Here is a 26,156-nt window from a genome sequence, read left to right as displayed (position 1 = left end):
TTCATTTAGTCCTTGCAGCACGCAACCTTCAAAACAAGCCTACAGGGTCGGGATTTCCCCCCGTTTACAGACGAGGAACCCGAGGCACAGGTTAAATGACTTGCCACAGGTCACCAAGTGCCAAAGCGGGCTTCCAGCCCTGCAGCTGGTGACAGAAACTGTGACTGCAACCGTGGGTCGCACCGCCTTCGGTTTGCTCAGGCGGTCCCTACGCTGGGCGTCTGGGCTGTTTTTGGACCTTGTACCTAAATCTCGCTGCTCTGGTGTGGCTATAACTTTGGTCTGAAATGGTTACCCCTGTGAAAAAGGGCAGAGAAAGAGCAGGCTGATTGCAGGCCTTAGACGCATGTAATTCTACCTTGGGTTTTTGTTTTTGATTTTTTAATTTTCTCTTAATCCTGTATCCTGGTCATCACTTCAAGTCGGTCAGTGACGAGGCACCTCTTCCTTCTCAGGACTGCAAAGCACAGTTATTAATCTCAGGATGCCTGCTTCCTTAGGGTCTGGGGAGATCCTGAATGTCACACTGGAGGGGGCTGATGCTGCGGACAGGGCACCCCTTACGGACGCTGGCTCGGGGGATGGGGCCTTTCTTCACGTCACTGAAGTGGTGAGTGAATGGTAAATTCCCCTTGATAAGTCACTGGTAAATTTGTTTGCTTATTTAAGACTCGATGGCGACTTGTGTTGGGCTCGGTGGAGACACCAGAGGGTTTTAGGTAAATGTGGTGGAGACTGCCTCCCTCCTGCTGGGACAGAGGAGGCAGGAGTCCCAGAGCCCCAGAGGCTCTCAAGGAGGCACCAGGACAGGGGGAGGAGACGCAGCTGGTCCTCACACCTGCCCGGGGGTGGATGCTGGGTCCTCACCATGGCATCCACCTACCTCCTGCCCAACCGTCCAATTGTGCAGATGCACAGCCCTGGAGCCCCATCCAGACAGAATCAGATTAACTGCGTGTGCATCCACTCTGTGGCTGGGTAATTGGCTTTGATACCCATAGAACCGATTGTTTTTATCATCACCTAAGGACATTTTTTCATTGCTTTTACTGGGGGCGGGGGAAGAAAGAGAGAGAGAGAGAAACATTGATGTGAGAGAGAAACACCAATCGGTTGCTTTCTTGTACATGCCCTGACCAGGAATCAAACCCACGACCCTTTCGTCTATGGGACAATGCTCCAAACAACTGAGACACACCAGCCATAACTGCAAAACCAAATTTTAAAATGCTGGACACAGTTGGGTAGCAAAGTAAAACAAATGTATTTTTCTTACAATGGCCTTTGTTAAAACTTCACAGGGTCAGCTCATTCTTCCCACTATCCTGGATGAAAATGCAGACATTCTCATACTTTCCCTCCCTGTCACTCTATGATAACAGCCTATTTTTACAGGTATTTGCAAAGTCCAGTCCAGCGTGAAATAAAAAATTCAGTCCCTTTGTCTCCCAAATTCCAAGGAACACATATCCAGCTCACCAAATGGTTTGCAGTGAGGAGAAGGGAGGGGAAAAGCCACAACACACTTAAAATTCCCTCCAGAGGAATTCTTACTCTCTCAAAATGCATTCTTTTCTTTTTCTTGTACAGCCCAGAGGCAGGTGATGGGCTAACGCTGGTGGAACTGATTTCACTTCATTGTCTCTTAGCGTGTCCAACATAAGTGGCCCGGTTCCTTCATTTAGCAAGTGAGAGGTACCTGAGGATGGTGGAATTGTACTTAATCGTACAATTAATTAGTTAATTATACTTCATTATAAGGCCCTTTGGGAAATTAGCTAAAGTTGCATCAGAAAGAGTCTCGTTTTAAAATCTGTGACAGCATCTTCTCTCTGGGTTTTTTCGGACAGTATTCTGCAAGGACTCAGTGTGTTATATGAAAAAAGGTGCGGTTGTCACGTAAGTCTAGGAAATGCTCCACTTTATACCTTCCCTACAGGCTCTGAGAAGTCCTGCAGCAAGGAAATCTGTCCAGTTTTCATCAGCTTTCCAAATGAACTGCAGTATCCAAATGAACTACTGTTTGCAAACCAAACAACCCCAAAGTTAAAAAACAACCACCACCACCTTGGAAACTGAGATAAACACAGTCGGTTTTGCTGGCACCAGCAGCCCAAGCTGCTGTGTCCGTTTCCTGCACCTGCTGTGTGACCTTTGGAGAAGGCTGTGCATCCCGAAGGAAACTAAGTCACAGGGAAAGAGAGGAAGCAGGCGTCTAAACTGAGAAGGCTGAGGGCGACAGGGTTGCTGCCTGCGCACCTCGAAACCCTGTCGTGGGCAAAGATGTTCAACCTGTTCTTAGGGCTTTGGGACGCGCACGTGGGAGAGATCACAGGGAGGCAGACACGTCTAGATAGACGTGTCAGAGCTGGAGCAGGCTGATGCAGGAGGCAGTGACCTCGCAGTCACTGGTGCATGCAGACAGGTGCCCTGCAGATGCTCCTGTCCTGGGATGCTGTGATTCCGGGACGGTCATGGGGCTGGGGTGAAATCCAGATGAGAGTGTGCTTTGAGGGAAAGAAGCTACAGAAATGCATGTTGATAGAGGGCTGTAGACAGTCTGTTCTCCCTGGTACAGGCCCATGGACCAGGCCTGTGGGCCCAATGACGCGGTCCCTCTGGATGCCTTTGTTTCAGGGTCCACACACTGAAGCAGGTTTGGCATCAACAGCAGCAGCTGGAGAAGCCGAGGTGGCTGTCAGCACTGCAGCAGGAGCCGAGGTGATCGTCAGCACTGCAGGGGAAGTAGAGGCCAGCAGTGTGCCCACTGGGGGGCCGGCCCTCTCCATGTCTACCCAGGACCCTGGGAAAGGGATCTCTTCAGTAAGTAGCTTGGAGTGCACACTCCACTTCACCTCCTTCTGGGAGATGGTGGGTATCTCAGGTGGGAGCAGTCACTGGCCTTCCTCATCTGTCTGCAAAACGCAGAGCTACAGCCTGGTGGGGCCAGGTTCGAGCAGACAGTGATTTGGAGGCTGAGTTGTCCGTTGACTCGTTCAGCAGATGTCGGTGGGGGGCTGCACTGTGCTGAGCGTGAGGTAGATGAGGTAGACCGCCTCCTGGCGACAGAGGGCAAGAGGTGCAATAGGAGAAGCACATGGGGCTCTGGCAGCACTGAAAAGGGGGCCAGGACCCAGACTTGTGGGCCCAGGAAGCCTTCCTGGGGAACGAGAGCTGAAGGTGAGACCAGGGGATGCGTAGAAGTGGCCTAGCAGATGGGAGTGAGACAAGTGTTCCAGGAGGTGGACCAGCAGGAGCCAAGGCCTGGAGGCATCAACAGGAGCACAGCAAGACCTAACTCCTGCCCAGCTATGGGGGGAGGAGTGAGTGACAGAAGGCAGGGAAGTGTGGCTGAGGGGCCTCTGAGTCTGAGGAAGCCATGAGAAAGAACCTGAGAGTGTTTGGCAGAAATAGGGAGCTGCTGAGGGTATTAAAGAAGGAAGTGACATAGTCAGAGTAGGTTTTAGGAAGGTCGCCTGACCCTGAGTGGAGAAAGGGTCAGGGAAGCCAGCCTGGAGCGGGGTGTGGTTTGGAGGCTGTGTCTCGTTCTGGGTGAGGGTGGTGTTGGCTGCTCTGGGTTGAGGTAACACTGGCAGATTCTGCCAGGGTTCCCAGTGAGTAAAGACTTGAAGAGCAGGGCATGAGCTGGATCTGTCGCAGTGACCATTGGTGACCTTGGGGAGGGCAGGCAGAGGGCACTGAGCCAGGAGAGTGAGGCGAGCTAACCCCTGCCACTAGAAAGCTGTGCGTCCCAGGACCTGGGTGTTGTGGAAGCTTCACTCTCAGGAGCGGTGGAAGGTGGATGGCAGAGACTGTGACACGCACCAGCCACTGAGGTCAGCAGGGAGGAATAGGATGAACATATAGCTGCCATACTGGACGGGGCGCTCACACATTGGGTGGTGCGTAAGGTCAAGGCCTCTGTGTGGGTGGCCCAGTCAGGGCAGTGGTGTAAGGTGAGGCCTGGGACGTGCAAATATTTTGAAGGTGAGGGAGCTATAGGACGCAGGTATAGGAGGGACCCCATCTGTCTGCTTCCTCCAAGCACTGGGCTGTCAATCACTGACCTGGTCCCTGCGATGTCTTCCTATGCAGGGTCCAGATACTGAAGAAGGTTCTGCAGTGACAGCAATGGAGGAGGCTGAGATGCCCACCAACACTGATGGGGAAGCCGAGGCCGGCAGTGTGCCCACTGGGGGACCAGCCCTCTTCATGTCCACCCAGGGGCCTGGGGAAGGGGTCCCTCTGGTAAGGTTGAAGTCACGGCTGGGAGCAGACCCATCTTGTCAAGGGGCCAGTCTGCGTTCTGTTCAGCAAATCCAGAGGAGCCTGAGTGGGGTTGGGGGGCACCTTCCTGACCAGATACGCCCCTTGAGGGAGCGTGTGGTGAAACCCCTGCAGGCCCGTGGGGAGCCTGCTGGAGGGGTAGGTGAGTCAGGAAGGTTGATGTGAATCCCAGTGCTGGTGCAGGAGCCACTGCCTCCACCAGCAGGGGTTGGGCCCAGGGAGGAGGCGAGCCGGACTGCCAGTAGAAGGGGTGACAAGGGTCTCAGCCATGGCCTGTTTCTGGGAGCAAGCACAGGGTGTCAGAGGGCAGCGGAGGGTCAGGGTGCAGCCCAGCAGGGTCCTGGGGCACAGCCAGGACTGCTCAGCCCTCTCCTTAGGCTTTGTGAGAACACTGTTCCCAGCTCCTGAAGGCAGGACACACGTGTTCCAGGATACTTGGCAAGTCTGTCCCTGTCCTGTCACTAGAATGGGTATCCTGCAAGTTCTTCCAGCTCAGCAACTTAAACCTAGACTCCTCATTTCTGTTCCTCCCGCATTCCCACCTCAAATGAACAGGACCATCACCCCCAGTCCCAATCCAGGATTCTCTTCCCTCTTCCTTCCTTCCCATGTCCCATCAACCATCCAGTCTTGTTGGTAGCACCAAGCCCTGGACAGAGCCACCATCCCCAGCCCAGATGCAGGCGGAGCCTCTTGCCTGGCCAACCCTGTCACCTCCCCTGACACCCCCTGGTGGGGGCAGCCATCCCGCAGACCCTGCTACCCCACCTGGCATACGAGGACGGCTTGCAGGGTCTGGCCTGGCCATCCTCGCTGACCAGGTCTTGGGCCCCTCTCTCCCAGCTCTCGGCCCTTCAGCCTCACTGACCTTGCAGTCTTTGAATGCACCTCTTCTTGCCCCAGAATCTCCCCACACCATCCCCTCCCCGCACAGAACCTTTTCCTCCCTCCTCCGCTCCTTAGCTCCTGCTTCGCCTTCAGAGTGCAGCTCAAACACCACCGTCTAGGAGAGGCCAGCCCAGACTGGGAGGTCTCCCGCAGGCACGTTCTCGGTACCCTCACTTCTCCTGGGAAGGTCCCGCATAACTGTAACTAATGAGAAACTTGGTACAGTGGTTCATTTCCAGCTCCCTCCCAGACTGTAAGCCCTGTGAGGCAGGCATTATACACACCTTGTTCACCCATCTGTCTTCATCCCTGCAAGTGGCGGGCACTCAATGTGTATTTGCTGCGTGAACGACTGGAGCGAGTTGTCAGGCCATCACACGCCAATGGCACTGGCCTTTGAGATTGCCCCCCACACACGCTCCCAGCCTTTCACCTCTGGCGGAACGTTGTCAACCCAGTGAAACTTTACAGTGGGGAGGGGAATGTCCTCACCAGCCGACAGCTCTCCCCGCCACTGGGCAGTTGTATGGATTATTTTAATGAACCAAAGGGTGACCACCACCTTCTTTACTCTCTCTCCTTCATCCCTCATCCCTCATCTTCCTTTTGTCCACTTTTTCCCCCACTTCTTCCTTAAAGGCAAAGCCCTCATCACAGGGTGAGGAAACTAGGCGCTAGTTTTGACTCAGTAGAAACTGGAACTTAACCAGCAGGGCTGTCTGGGAACAGAGAGGCCACTGGCGGAGGTGGTGAGCGTCCAGTTAGTGTAGACGTGCAGGCTTAGGTGTGCTGGGGGGACCCTGGAGATGGGGGGACGACCCGAGAGGTCTTAGATGGGCAAGGGAAGGGGTGCTGCGGCCATGCCAGCATTCCGATGGCCGCAGGAGTTTCCTCCCTGTGGTCACCACCCAGGGGCATGGACCCAGGGGCACGGTCCCTCATGCCAGTTTTGTTTCAGGGCCCAGGCCCTGAGGGCACCTTGACAACAACAGCAGCAGCTGCTGCAGAGATGCCCCTCAGCACTTTCCAGGATGAAGACGAGGAGGCCAGCGGGGCTCCCACCAGTGGCCTGCCCATCGTCATAACCTCAGCAGCCCCTGAGCAAGGGGCGGTCACTTTTGTAAGTGTGTCCTACCATTCTCTGCCACTCACCTGGGGTCAGAGGTGTCAGCATCATCAGACCAAGCAGTTACTACCTTCCCAGAGGCAAATGCCCATTCAGTCTGTTAGAGAGACTGTGAGGGTGAGGCGGGGCGGTGGTACTCTAGCTGCAGGGAGGCAGGATGCGATGGAGGGAGCATAACAGAGAGGGTCAGGGAGGTGGATATTCTTCCTGACCCTGCTTCCCTCTAGCTTTCTCCAGGAGGAACTTTCTCTGAGGGAATGGCCAAAGTAGGAGCGGGTTGCTGGGAGAAGGGGTCAGTGAATGCCCTGTCACTGGGCACAGGAGGGGCTTAGAGGAGACACGTACTGCAGAAGGGAATATGGGTCTGTGTTTCCGTGAATGTGTCAGGGCTAATGACAGTTGTAGGTAAGACTGTGTTTTGAAATCGGGCTAGTGCCATTGAAATGACAGTCACCAAACTCACTGGCAGGCAGCTGTGAGCACATTGCATCATGGGGGAGGTGATGTGATCCCTCGTGCTGGTGTTGCCTTCAGGGTCCCAGTGAGGAGGACGACTTAGCAGCAGCCACGACAGAGGAGCCCTGTACCCCCGCTGAGGTGGAGGAGTCGGGCAGCGTGCCCCCCGAGGGGCCCCCGCTCCCCATGCCCACGGTGACCCCTCCCGAAACAACTGTGACTCCTGAAACAGCCGTGACTCCAGTCACTGCGGTAAGTAGTGTAGAGGCGTGAAGGTTTGACTTGGCCAGTTTCACAGGGAGAGAAACAAAGGCTGAAGCCCTGGGAGGAGCCTGTCCCTGGCCTTCACAGAGGTGGCTTTGGTTTGCAAACGGCCCTCTTTGGGCACTGGCGGGGTCTCCAGCCTGGGAACACACAACGAAGCTGAAGTTTGTGGAGGAAAAAGCAGGAGGTAAAATCTAGGGCACCTGGCTCTATGTCCCACGTGGCCTTTACATCGACACGAGAATTTTCTGACAGGCAGAGCTGACCAGAGATGCAAAGGCCCATCTCCAAGGTCAGGAGATTCCCATCTGCAGGCGGGAGGCCTGAAAGCGGGCCAGGGACTGCAGAGGGTGTGAAGCGCCAAAGGTGTGCGTGTGGGGGGCGGTGACCGAGTCCCTTCCAGCACGAGTTTCTGTGATCCTGGCTTGCACCTGTGCAACCCCACGCACATCCTTTCTTGTCTTTGGGCCTCATTCCCTGTCTGTAAAAGCGGTGGCTGGGCGGTCAAGTCATTATACCAATTGCGCTTCACATGTCACACCTCCTACTGCCATCTTTTCAGCGCAGAGCAGAGAGGCAGCCTGGAGCATTTAAAACAAATCCCAGACACCGTATCATTGAACTCACGCGTACCTTAGTGGGTATTGCTAACCGGTTGCTCTGGACCCTTTTTTCCCTTACCCGCAATGCTATTATCCTTCTGACAAAACGAACAATGGTTCCTTCCCATTGTCTGATACCATAGCTTAAAAATCTTTTCACTAACATCTGTTTTCTCTTACTTACTGGTTGATTTTGTAGAGAGAGAGAGGAAGGGGGAGAGAGAGACACTGATTTGTTTCTGCGCTTATTTAAGCCGGTTGCATGTGCCCTCACTGGGGATCAAACAGGTAACCCTGGCGCACCCGGACAACACTCCGTCCGAGCTGCTTGGCCAGGGCTTTCCTGGCCTTGGGTTGATCTGGGTCCAAACAAGGGCTACACGTTTTATTTGGTGCATGTGTATCTTACGTCTCTTTAATCTACAGTTGTTTTCCACGTTCTTATTTTAGCCATTGGTTTGTTGAAGAAACTGGGTCAGTTGTCCTTTGAGTTTTCTGCTTGGAGTAACTGGCTCTCGGTGAGGGTGTGGCTGGTGGGAGTGTTGACGGACTTATTACTTCTGAGAAGTTCTATGTCAACACATATTAACGACCATAAAACTGCGTATTGTTGACCTAGAAACTTCTAAGAACCCATCGTAAGGGAGAGTCCAATGTGTAAACAGGCTTTGTGCACAAAGATTTTAATGTGTTGTCCGTGGTAGTAAAAGAAATTGGACGTGGCTTAATTAGCGAATGAGGGTTAATTGAATTAAAGTATATTCAAATAATGGAACATAGGCAGCTATTAAAATTATACTTATTCAGAGTATTTAATGACGGAGGGGGAATACCATACAATGTTAGGTGAAAAAAAGCTGGTTATAAACTTGAACATGTTGTGTGGTCTTAGCTATTTAAAAATAGACACATGCAAAAACCCTGGGAGGAAATACCCTCCCTAAATGTTAGCAGTTGTTGCCTCAAAGTGGCAGAGCTGTGAAGGTTGCTAGGGTCCTAACCCACTTTGGTGTTTCCACCACCCCCTCACGACTTTTACGATGGGATTTTTAAAGCTCTGAGAAGAGGAGTGTGGGGAGGGGGTGATTGTGGGGGTGAGTGAGAAAGGAGAGGAGACGTGAATACGCAGTACTTCACCCTGGCACATCACTAATGCAAACCGATCGCCCTTGACCATCAGGAGTCTGCAAGGAATGGGAACGGATGCCCCGATTCCTGAGCAAAGGGTTTCAAAGCACCATGGGGACAGTCAAGACAGTACCCACCCTGGAGAGTCTTTGGCATCATTTTAAATCTCAGAGTCCCTCCAGATGGGGGGTGAGAGGGACACCCAACACGCTGTGCTGTTTTCGTTCTCTCTCTCTCTCTCTCTCTGTTTGCTCATGAATAAAATGGGCATCACAGTACCTACACCTTGGGTTGTTGTGAGGATTAAATGAGTTAATACAAGGAAAACTTTACCTTGCATATAGTACACACTCAATTAGGTATGTAGTTATTTTGCAGAAGAGGCTCCGAGAGGGTTAAGGGTTTGCTCAAGGTCACACAGCTCCCAGGAGCCAAGCAGGCATGAGTCTTAGTGTCTGGACTTTCCACGTTTGTTTTCTGCACTCTCCGCAACCACCAATTTTCAAACATGATCCAGAAGTTGACAGCAAATCCACGGTGGTCCCAATGAGGTCATTCCATTTCTAAGGTCATTTGACAAATAATTAATTACCAAGAGCTTGTTCTCTGCTGGGTGCAGGTGACATAGCAGCAGCTAGATATTAGGTAGATACTGGGAGTGTTTGGGGACGTTTCTTCTGTTCTTTGGGGGAATCGATGGCATTCAGCAAGTATGTGCTGAGTGTCTCTTGGTGCCAGACCTCGTGCTGGACACGGGGCACCCAGCGGTGTCTCAGGATGTGGCTGAGCCTGGAGCAGTCCTAGTCTGGAGTGGCTGAGGGACAGCACACGACTAAGGTTCAAGTCAGGCGGTCCTGGCACCAAAATCAAGACCTCAACAGGGGCCAGTGGTAATACAAGAGAAAGAGAGATGAATTCTGTCTGGAAAATGTGGTGGGGGAGGGCTTCATGGAGGAGGTGACCATGGAACTGGGCCTCGAAGGCTAAGTAAGGATTCGGAAAGCAGGAAAGGAGGCTGAGGAGAAGACATAAAAGTATGTAGTATGTTTGAGGACAGGCTGTGTGTCAGCTGCACAGCCGGGGGGTGGTAGCTCTAGAGTGGAGAAAGGGGCGCGGGAAGGGCCAGAAGGACAGGTTGCAGCAGAGGCTGACAGAGCTGTGGAATGTGGGAAAGCTTTCAGTGACACGCTGTCCCTGGGGAACTGCAGTTAAAACAAGTTGTGAGACTTTGTTTTCTCTGCAGGTGGGAGTGGAGGCTGAGGGCTCCGGCCTGGGCTGGGGCTCGGACATCGGCTCTGGCTCTGGTGACCAGGGGTGCGGTGAGGAGCTGTTAAAAGTAAGTGTGAAGGCTGACATGGCCTGGCGTCTGGATGGCCTTCACACTGACACCAGATGAAACCAGACTGGCCGCCATCCGTCATTGTTGAGGCTGAGGGTGGGCTGCTGGGAGGTCATCATATTTTTCCCTCTTTATATATCTTTGCATGTATTTTCCCACATCCATTGCTTTTGTTTTATTTTAAGTGAGTATGAGCCTAATTTTATATTCAGGACCTCCACTCTAGCACTTGCCTCCTTTCTGGGCAGCCTTCTCCAGCAGATGTGTCCGTGGCCTTCACCTCTACCAATAGGCTTCTGCTCCCCACCCCTTGCCCATTACAGAGACCTACTGGCCTCTTGTCTAGGTGGCATTTCACTCGGCTTCCAGACTCTTAAAATCTACCCTGCCCTGAGGTGACCCCCCTGACTACCTGTCCCCCCACCACACCCTCTAGTGTTTCCTGCTTCTCTGGCCTCCTGCCCAAGGCTGGGCCCCCATTGGTCTGCCTTTAAGTTGCCCCCCAGGGAACACCTCCCACCTCCAGCTACAGCTGGAACCATTGTCCCTGAGCCCCAGCCTCACGTCTATCTCGTCCACTGCGCCCCTGTGCTGAATGCCCACATAGATGGCTCCACTCAGCTGCCCCTCTGCCCACTGCTCCTGGCAGGATTGGGAGGGTTTAGGATTCACTGCCCGGGTTCTCCAGGCTGATGGGATGGCCACCCCGGACAGAGGCTAAAGAGACTAGTGCAGTGCAGGAAGCTTTCTGACAGCGAGAGCCAGCGCAAAAGCAGTTTCTGACTGACTTCTCGATTACTCAGAAAACTAAATTAACCAGAGCATCTCTGAGAATTCCCATGAGTTGGGTTTTTATTGTGTATGTACACCTAAGGATAAGACACGATCTAATGTGCTCAGAAAGACCTGGGTTCAAAGGCCAGCTCTTCTGCTACGTGGGAACACCATTCTCTACTTGTAGGGTTGCAGTAAGCAGTGGAGAGAATGCATAGAACATACTCGCTCAGTGTATGCTTACATTTATCACCTCCCCTGTTGCTTCTTAACAGACTGTCTCTTTTTAGGGTCCCCCAGGCCTCCCAGGCCCCACAGGCCCACCTGGCCTACCTGGGATTCCAGGAAAACCAGGAACTGATGTTTTTACGGGACCCCCTGGATCTCCTGGAGAGGATGGAGCTGCTGGCGAACCTGGGCCCCCCGTAAGCCACCGAAGTCATGTCTCCTTTCTGTGGCCACAGGTCTTCCTTTAGGCAGTGAGGGGCATACAGATTGCAGGGCCCAGCACCAGCCCAAGCTCACAACAGGGAGCAAGCAGCTAGCTATGTTTGTAAACAAAAATCTCAGTCAAGTTATTGCTAAAACTCTTCTGAGAAACAGCAGAGGAAAAACATCATCCTACACATCGTTCTGCTGCTTTATCTCAGTCAGAAGAGGAAATGCAGACTCACGTGGAATCTTAGAGTCACAGGATGTCCGTGTGGGGCCTGGGGTGGGACCCCCTCTGAGGCCGTCTGGTCCGATTCCCCCGCAGAAGAGAAACCGTGACCCTCGTCCACAGGAGTTCAGATTCTGCTGGCCCAGGCCTGGCATTCCACCGTGGACCTGGCCGAAGGACCTCACCTGTGGGGTCCTCCCAGTCCTGGCCTCCTTTTCCAGGAAGGGTTTGTACAATAGTTGATTCTCATCAAGGATGTTGTGGGCTGATTGTCCTTGATGTTCCCCAGGGCCCCGAGGGACAGCCTGGACTTGATGGAGCCTCCGGCCTTCCCGGGATGAAAGGGGAGAAGGTATGAGGAAGATGGGAGGGTTCTAACACGTGTGAGCCCCCAGGCCCACCTTTCCCTTCCCTGACCTCTAAGTCTGACCTTGCCTGTTCTGTGAATGACCCTCTCTAATCCCCTTCTGGTCCTCTTTGCTGATGTCTCCATCCGGGCTCTTTATGCCAGACCCGAATTCAGCATCTTCCCTGCGCACTCCTGAGTGTCCCCAGCTTCAGTGAATGGTGCCACCCACTACCCAGTCACCTGGTCAACCTGACGTCCACATCTCTCGCCTCTCTGTCCATCCCGGTCTGACATTCATCTCTCCTATCAGGCTCCTCCCCAGTACCCTGTGCTCCCACCCACAGTCCAGCCTCCACCCGCCTGCCCAGGCCGCTTCCTACAGTGGGTTCTCACCGCCCTCTCGGGGGAGAAAATATCCATGTCTTTCCACGGCCTGGAGGACAAAACCCTAATTACACACAGACCCTCAACACCCTTTTTGACCCGCCTTTCTAGCTCCGTCTCCCACCGAGACCCCACATGGCCTCCGGCCCTGCTGAAGTGCTCTGGGCATGCTCTCCCTCCACAGCCTCCTGGCCTTTGCACACGATTTTCTCTGTCTCAGATGTCCTTTCCCTCTTCTCACCTCCAAGGCCCCTTTGAGCTATGTCCCCTGGGAAGCTCTCCCAGATTCCTTCTGAGCAGAAAGCATGCCTCCTTCCTCCGCTTCCCATCAGCACAACATTTACTCTGCGGGGACCCCGCTTAGCCAACAACACTAAAGCGGTCAGCTTACCTTTCCGCCCCCCACGGCCCCCTGACAAACACACAGTAACACTATTGCCCGTGAGTCCTGAAAACCTAGCACAGGCCTCACCTTTGATGAACGAATGCAAGTCCTGCCAGGCACCATTTCAGCCTTCCGTTCCCAGAAGATTGCGGGGCCTTCACTCTCGGCATCCTCCGTAAGCCTGCCTGTCTCCTGTCTGTAAGCCCTTGGTGGCTCTGGGGGTGGGGTTCCTGCCTCTCCAATGTCCCCAGCCTGGTTGAGAAGATAAGCCATGTCCTGCGAAGGAGAACAATAAAGATAAGATCAGCCTCCTGGTGATGCAGGCTTGAGTTCCACTGGGGGTTCAGAGGAGGGGGAGTCTCTCCCAGCCGGGATGGGGGCCAGGCACTCCTGTACACCCTACTTGGATGAAGCTGTGGAAAATTCCTAGATACCACCATCCTCACTGAACTCAATTGCCAGTTTCCATCAGCTTTCAAGTGCGTTTATTTTAATTGAGGCAGTAACTGGATTTTCATGGAAAGCTCATTTCTCAGAAAAAGAAGAAACCACTGTCAGCTTTATAGAACTCGTTTTACATAAGAAATGAGATTTTGCAGGAAACATCATAGACTTACACTCCTCTTCCCTGTTCCTACCAGCTTCTCCCTGCCCCCCCCCCCCCCCGTCTGGCACTTAAAAATACCCACACCCATAGCCACACACAAAGGCCCGCACAGGCACACTGCGGCTGCTGGGAGAAGCAGCCGTGCTTCTTGGGAGACAAGTCACATTTTCCCCGCTGAAGTTTGCTATCAGTTTGCTAATTTGTTGCACTATTTATGTATATGATGTTTTCTGGTGGAGTAAAAGCAGGAGCAAGCTCCAGAAGAACTTGGAAATTTGCATCCAGGGAGCTCAAAGGGAACCTTGCATGTGACATTTACTCCCTCTCCCCCCCCCCCCCAAAAGGGGGTAAACCAAGGAGGGTGGAACATGGTCTGAATGTAAAATAATAAAATCGCGCTAAAGAAAAGGAAGCATCTCAGGGATATAATGCAACGAAAGATCCAAGTTCTTTTGTCTCGAGGATATCTGATCCTCGAGTCCCCTCCTGAATATCTGTTCTTCAGCTTGCACACCTCCATAGACAAGGGACTCATCCCCTGCCCAGGCTGTGCCTTCCATGGACACTTGTAGGGAGGCCTCTCCTCATGCCGAGAGGAAATCGGCCTCTGTTCTCACCTGCAGGGCATACAGACCAGTTTAGGTGGTCTTCTGAAATAGGGTGTTTCCCCAAAGGTCCAGCTTCTTGGGCTGGTATAAAACATTGTTATATGTAATCATTCTTTCAAATGTGGGATTGCCGTCAAATGCAGATGGGCAGTAAGAATTTACGAAGTAGGTAATTCCACCTTGAGTTCCATGATATGAGTATTCCTTACTTTATTTTTCCCAAGTTAAGACAAACAGCTAATTCTGAGATCTGCAGCACACAGGGATGGGTGGGGAATAGTCCGCTTTCTCAGACACGGAGTAGTCAGGAAAGAGTGCCGAGGAACCTGCGGGAGACGGGCCTCGGGAAAGTTCCTTTCTGCTTTCTGCAGTGCACATTCTACCGTGCGGGTCTGCGGCACCCATCTGGGATTAACTGGTCATTCTTTTCCTTCTTTGTAATCCAAACCATTCATTGTCTTCTTCAGTTTCAACAGACGCCGGGGCATCCGGGTAGAAAAGAGTTTGCGCGTTGAAATTTTCTTCAGTGCCCAGAATTGCTGGGCTTTGCGCAATCTCACCAAGCTGCCAAAACGTCATTGTTTGCCTTGTAAAACTAGCTACATAAGAGGAATGCAAATAAATCATTATTTTCATCCTTTCCTTCCAGTAATTCCAGCTTGGCTGGGGGCAATTCCCTCAACCTTGTATAATAAAGAACAGGGTACTGCTCCAGCAGTCAGCTGCTCTTAACTAGGATCCAGCTCTGGGTTTGGAGCTTGTAACAATTGATTCCAAGTAAACATTCTAGTTGTTGGCCCGATTTCCCATTTTGTATCTTTTTTCGACATCAGATACGTTTGGTACGAAACCTGGATTATAGGCCTCCATAAAACTAAATAAACTACGGTCACTTGCAATTGTAACATATCAAAGTTATTGGTATAAGAAACACCATGAGCAAAACCAGCAGGCAGCCACAGGCAATTAGTTGTGCTGTCTCAAAAACCACAACAGGGGGAAAAAATCCATGTATTAATATTTATTAACTTTTCTGGTGTTCCTCTAGGACAAAGCCTAACAGTGTCTTTAGCCAACCCAGCTACCGTAATGAGCTGAAATCTCGACCAGATTCTAAACTGCGACTTTGCAGCGTGCAGAGTCCGCTCCTGCTCCTTCCCCCGCGTTTCTGTTGTGTGACCGTTGTGTGACCGGTGTATCCACACCACGTCCTCACAGCCAGGCTTGCGGTTGTGCCGGTTGGAATTCCGAGACAGTGCATAGTGTCAGCCTACCATTCCCTCACTGAGCGATGAAGTACAGCTCTGCCGTCACCATTTTGGGACTGTGGCGTCTTGCTGAGCCTTTTGATTGGGGCTCCCACTCTTCACTCTCCCTGTTTGTGTAAATTCCAGTAAGAAGAAATCTTCCATCCCCAAGCTGACCTGCTCATATTCCAAAATAGCAGCTACCGAGTCTGTGAGGGCAGCGGGGAGAGGGCAACTGTATACTGCCTCTCTCTGTGTAGTTCCCTTCTTCAGGTGTGTCTCTTCTCTTACTCCGCCCTTCTGTAGAGTTCTTTCCTCCTACAGTTCTGTAATTTTATTGCTAAGATCTCTGCTTGATTCTTTTCCATGACCACTGGTCTAATTTCGTAAGACCATAATACCCACCTTTCCTCCCTGAGAATATATATCATACACTTCAGGTACAGATTGGACTGTGTCCTTAATGCTGTTTCCTCAGGCCTACATTCCATTGGTGATGTTGTCACCTGTCTCTCATAGTGTTGTCTGCCCTCAGATGTGAGATGTTTCTTGCTTGTGCATTTGCTTTCAGAATTGGAGTTCCTCATTGCTCTATGTTCTGCCTGTGTTTTTACAGATTGTTGGGAGTCGGGCAGTAGCTACGTCTGGGACATCCAGGTTCTGGGAAGAGGGCGGGGAGGGTAGGACGTGCTATCAGGCAGGCACCTCAACAGCTGATCAGCTGGTCTTGTGAGGTTTGGGATACCCCGAGACCTCCCAGGGTTTCTTGGCCCCTGGGGCTCTGCCCCATCCTTTTGCTCCAGGAAAGAACAACTGCTGTTCTTGTACCAGCCGTGGAAGTGGGAGGGGAGGGGAGATGGGCAGGGTTCCATGGCTGTGCCCTGCTCCCGAATTTCATCCCATCTCCCTGTCCGAGCCACACCCCCCTCCTGGCTTCTACCACCGCTTTGCCTGATGCTTTCCTCTCCTGGTTTCTCTCCACGACTGAAGCCTCTGGCTTCAGCTCCCCATCTGTTTTTCCTTTGCATTCGTCACCATTTCAGACTCAACATGACTCTCCACTCTGAACGAGACTCTTTCGGAACTGTCCACTCTGTCATTTCTATGGAATGGGTACAGGAAAGGGAGCCTTGCCCTGGGAAATGGGGCAGGGGAGAAGGCCACACACTTAGATGGCAGGTACCTCACAAGCAGGCGTCAGGGCCTTCTGCGTGGCCCTGCAGTTGCTGACTCCTGCCCTCGAGGGTGCTTTTGAGGTTTTCTCAGCAATTCTCCATCTGGGGGCCCCCAGCTGCAGTCCCCTGATGTAGGACAGTGTCTCCTGTGGCTGACTATTCCTGACCACCAGCCCCTCTTGGTCCTCCCCTCTGCCCAGAGCTCCTTTCTGCGGGACCCACATCTAACCTGACCCATGGCCCCCACTGGGGAGGGGCATGAAGCCTGCTTCAATGCAACTCATCGCCGGCCCCGCCCCATTCTGGGGCCACTCAGTCTTTAGATTCTTCTCAGAAGAGAGTCAGTCATCACTCTACACATCTCCAAAAATCTAGGGAATACATTTCAAGTTCTGGAAGCCCCTTCCTTTGGCTTTGAGTAGGGGATGCGCCCCTTTACTTCCCTCATGGGAAGGGTGGGGACAGGGGCCGCCCAGTATACTGTCACCCCTCCAAGGGAATTCTTCCTCTACGATCTCTCCACGGTTAGTTACTCTTCAACTTTTCCTTTTTACTGTCCAAGTAGGTGATAAGCTAAGAGCTGAGAAATGGGTTTCACAGGCTTTCAGCCCGACTTGCCCAGCAAACTGACAATCCCTGTAATGCACTCAGCTTTGAGACATTGGTCAAAACCAAGACAGGAAGAGTCCCATTTAAATATCCTGTGGCTTAAGAGTCCATAATTCTACATTTTCTTCTGCACATACCTAACGAGTTATGTTAATTAGCCTTTGTTTGTTTGTTTTTCAGGGAGCAAGAGGACCTCATGGTTCAGTTGGTGAAAAGGTAAAAAGAAAAAGCAAAGCTTTTTCCTCTGCCCTCCACTCTCTCTGGGTTTACTATAATTGGACTGTTGGGCTGGAGTTCAGTGTGTGGAGCAGAGAGGAACTCCTCTCAAAGGCGCTGCTGAGCCCGGGGAGGGTGGAACAGCTGGGGGTGGAGGGGCGTGAATGACCTGTGAAGTTTTCTCCTCCCTCCCCCCTCCACGCAAATGCACTCAAATGACTGCCTCGGCCTATCGGCCTATCGAGTGCAACGTCAATTAGCCAGGCAGCTGTTTCTGCACCACTAAGCAGTACCGATCAGAGAATTCATCAATCTGATTAAGCTCGAATGATTGGCGGACTCAGGGTATGTGTTGTTCTTTCTGTGAGGGAACCCAGGGCTGGGTAGTCAGCCTGTTCTCTTCCTTACAGGGTGACCCCGGCAACAGAGGCTCACCAGGACCCCCAGGGAAAAACGGACAAGCTGGCACTCCTGGGACCATGGGACCCCCAGGGCCTCCCGGCCCCCCAGGCCCCCCGGGCCCTGGATGTGCCTTGGGACTTGAATCTGAGGTACTTTCGCCCCTTATGTGGTTGAAGAACAACGTGCCCCAAGGATCACTGGGAAGGGCCGGACCGTGAATGCCGGTCTGAGGGCCAGGGCTGCACTGATTCCCACCAAGCTCCAGCTCCCCAGACCACGCCTGGCATAAGCAGGTGCTCAGGAGTTGCATCTGACATTCTCTCTCTTCTCCCTTCCCTAGGATACTGAAGGCTCTGGAAACATCAGGCTCCTGCATGGGTCCAGACTCTCTGGAACAGTGGCTTCAGCTGTAGGTTGGCCTTTGAAACCTTCATTTTGAGGAGAGTCGTGCTGTCATGCTGGCGTGAGGGGACTGCGCCTTGCCATCCCCGGCTCTGCTACTTTCAACAAGTTACCCTCTCTGTGCCTCCAGCACCCAGCTGTGCAGTGGGAGGCTAGGTGCTCTCTACGATGTGTTTCTTTGAGGAGCAGCACAAAAATTTGGCACAAAACATCCTGTGGGGAAACTTGAAGATCACCTTTCTGTCTCTCTCTGCAGCCCCTCGCCACCCAGCATCTCTGCTCCATTGCCTCCTGCTTGCTGCCCCATTCCATTCTCACAGTTTGACCCACGTTAAAGCCCATGCTCCTGACAGGTGCCCCTCCCCGTTGCGTCCAGCCCCAGGGAGGTCGGAAGTGCTGTCCATCTTCTGCTGTGATACCTGGACCTCATTATCTTTGTCACGTGGCACCCAGAGCTGAGCACCTAGTCCAGGAGCAGCCTCACCTTGCACAACCCCCTCCGTGATTGACTAGGAAGAGTTCCCCATGCCCCAGAGGCAGAGGGCTCTGAGGTTTAGGGTGAAGAGGAAACCCGCCCTGTGCTGGGAGAGGACCTCTGGTGTCCTTGCTCTCTGTTGGGTGTTCCCTCTAACTCTGGGAACACCCCTCAGAATTTACCCCTCATCTCTTGCTTCCCTTGCCTGGGACAAAATTCACGTGAGAGCGTATGGAGAGATGGCAGGATCCAAGGATAGACAGAGAGTAAGCAAAGCGAACAGAAAAAAACCAAAGTTATCTGTTTATTTTGCCAGGGTCCCAAAGGAGAGAAAGGAGAGCCGGGACTCAAGGTGAGGTCACAGATCTGAGGTGGGGTGCGAGGACGGTGCGGCCTGGTTCTGGGGGCGTTATCCAGGTGCACTGAATTGTTTCTCTGCTCTCACTGTTGTTTCCAGGGTGAAAGAGGGATGGATGGAGCCAGCACCATGGGGCCCCCTGGGCCCCGGGGGCCACCCGGGCGCATTGAGGTCTTGTCTAGCGTGAGTGTCATCCGGGTCAGATCGTGGCTATTTCTTTTCTGCCTTTGCCAAAGGGGAAAGGAGATTGTCCACAGCGTCGGGGCCTTTGGGGCTGGTGGTTAGGCCAGAGACATGTAGCGGCGTCTGGCTTTAGAGTTTCCATCTGCCACCGTGCCCGACCTGCCTGTTCTACCCTGGTACACTATTCTCTCACACGGTGCTTCCAGAACACGCTCTTCTGGTTGGCAGCGCTTGTAGTCACGAGAATGCCTGTAACAGAGAAACAAAGGAACATAAATGGGGATGCAAGGGAGGAAAGACTGTCCGGGATAGGATAAATCAGAGAAGACTTTCTGGAGGAAGTGACTTTGAGCAGGGACTTGAAAGCTAAGAATGATTTCCCTACATAAGCATGGAGGACAGGACTTCCGGAATTCAGGGGGCAGAGGCACTCTGAAGCAAAACGCGGAATAAAAACTGTGTGTGTGTCCAAAGCACAAGGAGCTAATGGGCATGGAGCTGGGTAGAGAGTGATGGAAATTTGTAGGGAAGATTGGCATGCGGGCTGGGACCAGGCCATGGTCCACTTAATACTAGGACATCACAGTTGTGAAAAACTGTGGCCCTTCTGAGAGAAATGATCTCATGTGGTAGACGACAGACAGTCAAAGCATCCCAAGTGATTTTTTAAAAGATAGAGTAAAAAATATGTATATGGGATAAAAAATATCATGTGTGCGTAAGGTGTGGTGAGATGGATCATCGCACGTGCTTTGGAGGAAATGTTAGAGCACATGACCTCTTTAGACAGCTTTCTGGAGATCTGTTAAAACTAAAAATGCCTGTGCCCCCAAAGTCCGCACGGGAAGACTTCCATTCTCTAGGACTGAGAGATGAGAGCAAAGTGAAGAATAATACACACAGCCCGGTGCCATGATATGAAATAACCGCACGGAGGTACAGCACCGGGGGTACAGTCAATAGTACCGTACCGTCTGGTGTCAGGCGGGCCCTGGACTTACTGGGGTGATCACCCCGTAAGGTATATAAATGTCCAGTCCCTGTGTTGCACGCCTGAAACTACTATAATATTGTATGGTAACTGTAATTTAAAAATTAAACAATTTAAAATAAAATACAATAACTACATGGACTCACACATGCGTGCACACATATACACCAACACTACAAGCTTTCTGTGAACATACATATACATATATATACATATGTACATATATATATATAATTTTAAAAGAGAAGGCATTCATTATTAGGCAAGTTTTAAGATTGACTGAGAGAAGAAGGTAATAAGGCAGCTCTGAGCTACTTCCTAGGGAGTAGGAGTGATAGGTGTGGGCTGGCCGTGGGTTAGGGTGTCATCAGCCCGCCTAGGTTCTGCCACCCTGGCTGACTTTAAAGCCTCGCTGCCAGGAACATGGTGGGACATGTGCCACCCTCTGTCTCCTTGTCTGGTTTTTCTCTTTTCAGTCTGTGATCAACAACATCACTCATGGATTCATGAATCTCTCGGACATTCCTGAGCTCGTTGGGCCTCCGGTGAGTATCCACAGCTGCCCTAGACTGAGGTTCCTACCCAGATGCCCCTGTTGAAACTGGGTTGGGTTGGTTTGCAATCCTTCTAGCTGCTGAAGCATAGAGCTGGACTGTAGCAAAGTAGAATGGAAAGAGAACTTCGCGTTTCTCAGTAGTTGCTATCACATTCACTTGATCACGCAGGGAGTTTTGTCCAATGCCGTGGAAGCTGCCAGTCCCACGCTTCAGAAACGGGAGCGATGGAAATCAGAGAACCAGAAGTAATAAACTGATGGACGTCTGCGCAGCGCTTTTGGCCTGCTTGTACTTACGTGATCCCATTTCACAGAATAGCGAGAGCCTAGAGAGACCTTCCCTCGTGCTAGTGGGCGAACTGGCACTTGAGGAGGCAGCGTGACTTGCTTCAGTCTTTCTAGCCCCGTTGTAGACATCAGGAACACACAAAGAAGCTGCGCTGTTTCTGCGAGTCCACAGAGTCAGGCCATGGCACAAGAAGACCTAAGAGGAGGGAAGCTTCCTCCCGCAGCCTGTGCGGTCAACCCCACTGCATCTTCTAGCACCTGCTCGTGGCAGCCGGGGAGAGGGAAGAGCTCTAGCCGTAGGAGTCTTGGGGTTGCAGCCCCGTCTCTGCCACATGCCACTGGGCCTCTGAGCCTCTTCTCTGATAACACCTCCCCAGTTCTGAGGGCAGCTTATAAAGAGGCTATGGATGTGAAGCTGCTTTGCAAACTGTGGCACTGTGTGTAGGCTGACGGGGAGATTAAGGCTTATAATTCTACAGCTGTGTAGTCCAGATGTCTGCTGGGGCCACCTGCTCCTGCAGTCCCCAGTGAGGCTGGCCTGAACCCCCAGTGTCTTCATCAGGGCTTCTGCAAATAGCCCTGGGAGGTCCTCTGGAGCCCGTTTCTCCTGCTGCTGAGTGACCTCCGTTGGCAGGTCATCACACTGTCTTCTCATGGGAGCCCCTCTCCTTGATTTCTACTAAAATCACCTCCAGTAATTAAACCCTACAGCAAACCAGCTAACAAGCAAACGTCCGTTCACAGAGGGTCTTGGTTTCGCCCAAACTACTAGAGGGCTAGGGTGTTAGTGGGTTGATACTAAAGCAGAACACAGAGAACCCGCAGGTGGAGATTTGGCTTCTCTGTTCTCAGAGTCCCTGGGCCTTGTCTGCCTTCATTGCTGTGTCCACCTCTAGAGTCCCCCTTCCTTCCCAACCCCTGTCCTCTTCAGCAAATCCAGGCCCCTTACTCCCACCCAGGGAAAATACCTGAGTCTCACCCACATGCCCCCACTTGCACCCTCAAAAACTCCAGAACGCCTTTTGGCCCCATTCCTCAGAGTTCAGGAACCTGTTTTCTGAGAGTACTTGTTGAAGTTGAGTGATGCCTTCATCACCCCCTCCCCACCCCCACCCCACACCGAGGTTTCAGACATGGAGTGATTTCACAGAGCAGGAGGAGGCAGTGGCCACTTACAGTGCAGACAGCTGTGGCTCCGGGATGCAGGGGCTCCGGGCAACTGGGCACAGTTTCTGGCTCTGCCACTGACCAACTGTGTGATGATGCCCAGTTCTGTCCTCTCCCGGGTCTCCACATCCTCTTCTGCAAAATGGATCGGGAGCCCCACCATGTGGGAAGACACTTCAGCCTTTGGGATGTGCTGGGAGGGGTGGGCCCTGGAGGCGCAGTGCTCCTGTGGGGTCTGGAATTGTTCCTAAACCACCCGCTTTGTCTTCCTTGTGTCACAGGGCCCGGAGGGCATGCCTGGGCTGCCCGGGTTTCCGGTGAGTACCCCAGTGGCCGCCTTCCCTCTGGGCCCCGAGGCCACGCTCACTCTGTTTCTTACACCTGGAATGCCGCTCTCCATCCGCATGACCAAGCTCTAGTGCCACGTTGTCCATGTAGCCCTTCCTCGTTGTCCCCTACCTGGAATGGCCCTCCCCTCTGTTCCGTCCCATACGGCTTTACTTGCACCTCTGCTGTGGCCCTTTTCTGTCTTTAGTAGCAGTTGTTTGTGTCCTTGTCTTTTTTCCTCCACTGCACTGTGACCACCTTGTGGAGGGTGGGGTCTTACTCACCTCTCTCCACCCAGGACCAGCCAGTGGTTGGCTTCCTATCAGTGGGTGGGGGTAAGTCAAGCATTTCAAGTAGACACAGTAGATACAGTTCCTGCAGAGTGAGGATGGTGGCAATGGAGGCTGGGGGGAGGGGAAGTGCAGACTAGACATCCCATAATTAATAATCTGTGTGCCCCACACTCAGGGGTTCCCACCATGGAGCGGAAAGGGCATTTCTGTATAGAAAGTGCTCTAAGGTAGAACTCAGAAGACAAGACAGGGACTTGTGAGAAGCCAAACAGCAGTAGTGTTGGAACGCCTTTTGGGGCAGATGTCTGGCTATGTGATTCGCACATAGGGCCTGCTGGAGTTGAGAAGAGGTCACCTTTGTCTGGGTGTGCAGACTTGGGCTGTAGGAGGGGGTGGGTGGGCATTCATGCAGGAGGAATGGTGTGAACAGAAGTGCAAAGGCAGCAGGGAGTACAGAGAGGGTACGGGAAACTCACTCCCAGGGGTGTGGTGGGGAGTGAAAGGTGAGGTGCTGAGTGGCTGGGATGGGTCTGGGTATCAAGCTGGGATGTTTGGATACCATCCCACAGGTAGTGGGGAGCCAGAGCAGGGGTGAGAGTCGTGGAAAGTGGGTAGAGGGGGCAGGTGGGCTGCAGGGTGGCCCGGGAGACCCATGGGGAGGCAGCAGGACCAGGTTGTTTCCATAGTGCCCATTGGAGGAAACCCAAGTTCAAAGGGGCGTGGGGTTCAGTGCAGTCTTCTTTCCTCAACACGATTTCTAGACCATTTAAAATCTGGAAAATATCATGACTATTTGTGATTTCTCCCTACCAGGAGAATGGCACTCTCTATTCTTCTACTTCTTGAAAAAAAAGTACTTTTATTTGGATAAAGCACTTCAATTTGAACAAACAGCAAAATACTCTCCAATGATTCCTTCCAGGGCCCTAGAGGACCAAAAGGTGACACTGGCATACCTGGGTTTCCGGGACTGAAAGGAGAACAGGTAGGAGGGGCCCAAATGTCTGGGCGGAGTCATGCTCCAGAGTCGACTGAACATTTCAAATGGGCTGAAAGTAGCTACTAACTTTATTAAAGAACTTGAGACATAATTCACATACCATAAAGTCCACCCCTTTAGATTATAAAATTCATTGATTTTTTTAGTATATTCCCAAGGCTGTGCAACCGTCACTACTACCTCATTACGGAATGTTTCCGTCTCGCCCAAAGAAACTTCACTTTCTGTTAGCAGTCGCCCTTCAGCTGCTCGCTTTCGTGATCCCAGGGTTCCCCCAGGATGAAGGCGGGTCGTAGGCAGAGAAAAAGGAACTCAACCGACACCCCTCTGAACGCTGCTACCGCAGGGGCTGTGCTTTGTCCAACTGCCTGTTGGGCCCCCCCTTGAGCGTCTGTGTTCCCTGCGGGCAGACCTCCGCCACCCCTTTTTTACCGCTCTAGTGCTTAGTGCAGGGCCTGGCACACAGATGGCGCTCCAACTTTGCTCTGTTGGATCAAAGAAGGTATAGTTAGTGGCCATCTTGGTCCAGAATCTTTGGGATAAATATTTGGTGTGCGGAGCATATCCTGGGAACGTCCAGAGCACTGAGCTGACCTTTGTACCCTGCACATGTGCCCCTTAGAATTAACTTACCGGCTGGTGTTTATAGATAAGGGAGAGAAGTGACATCCATAAACAGGTTGTAGAGACGCTGGAGTGCATGCGTTTATTCACCCATCCATTTGTGGAGTCATCCTTCTTATAATCCATCCCCTAAGATGGGCCGGCCAGGTTCCCATACTGGGCTCCAGGGATGTAGAAATGAGATAAGAGGAAGAGACATGCAAAGAGCCAGCAGAAGGTGTGGTCACTGCTGTAATGGAGGTCTGTGCAAAGCCAGAGGAAGCAACTGCTGAGCCTGCCTTGGGGAGTCAAGGAGGTGGGGTGTCTCTAAGAGGAGGGAGGAATACAGAGTATTAGGCTTCTCTCTTCCCTCCCTCCCCCCACCATTCTGCACTAGCCCCAAGGCAGAGAAGCATAGGGACTAAAAGCCAGTGTCTCTTGGACCACAGTTCCAGGAGGCGAAGGGTCCACTGTGCAGGGCAAAGGCGTCTAAGTTTGGCGCCACATGGGGTGATGTGTTGGGATAGTTTTTGCTGCCAGGAGCCTAGGAGATGGCCTGGGAGGGGGCCTGGTCAAGCAAGAGCGGCTCTTGCTTCAAACACTCTGTTTTCTATGTGATGAGGTCAGATGGATCTAAAGGGACCTTCCTGCCATCCCCTCCCCTAATCCCCTGCCACCTTGAGAACTGGGTTGGGCACCCAGGCTGCTCTGCTCCAGTCCTAACAGAAAACTCGCTTTCTCCTGCTCTGCCTCTAATGCTTTTGTACGCAATTCTTCTTGCTGCTGGCGTGCTCAGGACTGCCTTTCCTCACCAGCGGAGTGGTAAGATCCTAACACCAGGTGTGGGCTTAGGGGGGTGGAGAGGAGAGGCTGCTGTGCTTGCTTTGGCTGCTGCTGGCCCCCACTGAAGGGAGACGAGAGCATGGTCCAGCCCAGTTCCCCAGGGGTCAGCATGGGACTCTGGGGCCCAGGCCTCAGAGTGATATTGAAGGTTCCTCTACCTGGCCTTTTCTCATAATACTTATCTTCTTGGAAGCCTTCTGATTTAGTAGATGGCTCTGCTGAGGACAGGATCCTGTGTCCCTGCCACCAGGCTGCCCATCTGCCCTGTGTCCCAACAACTAAGAAACTTTGTCTGGTCAAGTTTGCACAGGAGCCTGGAGTTGGAGGCAAAGTTCATGTGGAGACGTGTGTTCCTTTGTTGAGAGAGGCCTCTAGTGTTCACACCTCCATCTCTTTCCCAATTTCAGATGTTTTATCAAGAATAAAGTGTCTTGGTGGGAACAGATCTCGAGTTGTTAGGAAAGCAAATCACCAAATGTTTTAGGAGTCAGAGGTTCCCGGAGGGGTGCTGTGCAGCAAGAGGTGGGGAGGACCTTGCTGGGCAGGGTCCTGGAGAGAGAGGATGTCAGTCCATCGGCAGTGGGAGCCCTGGAGAAGCAGGCGTGGCGGGAGGGCAGGATCCCAGCCTTGACAATGAATGGAGGGAACAGCCCAGAGAACGTTCAGTCACCTGGGAGGCTGTTGTTCTAGCACGGGTCATGTCTGAGCCACGCTGTGGGGTTGGAGGGGTGGGATACAGGCAACAGAAGTCATGGCAGTGGGACCGAGAGGCCTTGGTGAGCCTCTGGACACAGTGGCCTGACCTCATTGAAAGGTTCTCTGAATTGCAGGGTGAGAAGGGAGAGCCGGGAGCCATCCTGACAGGGGATGTTCCTCTGGAAAGGCTGAGAGGGCAAAAGGTAATTATGTCACTGGACCCTGAAGGGACACATCCTCTTCGGTGTCCCATCTGTGTTTCTGCTGCAAACTGTGTTCCTCTAAGTGACAAATCTGCATCTCCCTGTTTTAGGGTGAACCTGGAATGCATGGAGCCCCGGGACCCATGGTAAGCAGAGCCTCTCCCTGCTGGGCTGGGCTGGGGTTTGAAGTGTTTCTCATACTTTAGTTCAGTTGGACTGAGTTGTCCCAGTTGTGCAAATAAAAAGGATGTGGCAAAATGTGCA

General features: G+C 52.5%; 1 protein-coding gene across 2 annotated transcripts in view; it reads left to right on the top strand.

The window, feature by feature from the left end:
- COL15A1 (collagen type XV alpha 1 chain) overlaps positions 1-26,156 on the top strand; it is a 95,172-nt gene that overhangs the window by 43,760 nt on the left and 25,256 nt on the right. For both annotated transcript variants that reach the window (XM_053922292.1, XM_045195269.2), the window contains 18 exons: positions 501-610; positions 2,638-2,823; positions 4,096-4,248; positions 6,134-6,295; positions 6,836-7,009; positions 9,995-10,087; positions 11,155-11,289; positions 11,815-11,877; positions 17,070-17,105; positions 17,516-17,656; positions 17,848-17,916; positions 18,701-18,736; positions 18,842-18,925; positions 20,393-20,461; positions 22,209-22,244; positions 23,470-23,532; positions 25,824-25,892; positions 26,003-26,038. In XM_053922292.1, the coding sequence (XP_053778267.1) occupies positions 501-610; positions 2,638-2,823; positions 4,096-4,248; positions 6,134-6,295; positions 6,836-7,009; positions 9,995-10,087; positions 11,155-11,289; positions 11,815-11,877; positions 17,070-17,105; positions 17,516-17,656; positions 17,848-17,916; positions 18,701-18,736; positions 18,842-18,925; positions 20,393-20,461; positions 22,209-22,244; positions 23,470-23,532; positions 25,824-25,892; positions 26,003-26,038 (1,715 nt within the window). The remainder of the gene's footprint in view (positions 1-500; positions 611-2,637; positions 2,824-4,095; positions 4,249-6,133; positions 6,296-6,835; positions 7,010-9,994; positions 10,088-11,154; positions 11,290-11,814; positions 11,878-17,069; positions 17,106-17,515; positions 17,657-17,847; positions 17,917-18,700; positions 18,737-18,841; positions 18,926-20,392; positions 20,462-22,208; positions 22,245-23,469; positions 23,533-25,823; positions 25,893-26,002; positions 26,039-26,156) is intronic.

The sequence above is a fragment of the Desmodus rotundus genome, chromosome 1 (assembly GCF_022682495.2).
Source record: "Desmodus rotundus isolate HL8 chromosome 1, HLdesRot8A.1, whole genome shotgun sequence".
NCBI lineage: Eukaryota > Metazoa > Chordata > Mammalia > Chiroptera > Phyllostomidae > Desmodus > Desmodus rotundus.
This window is presented reverse-complemented; position numbering and strand designations above follow the sequence as displayed.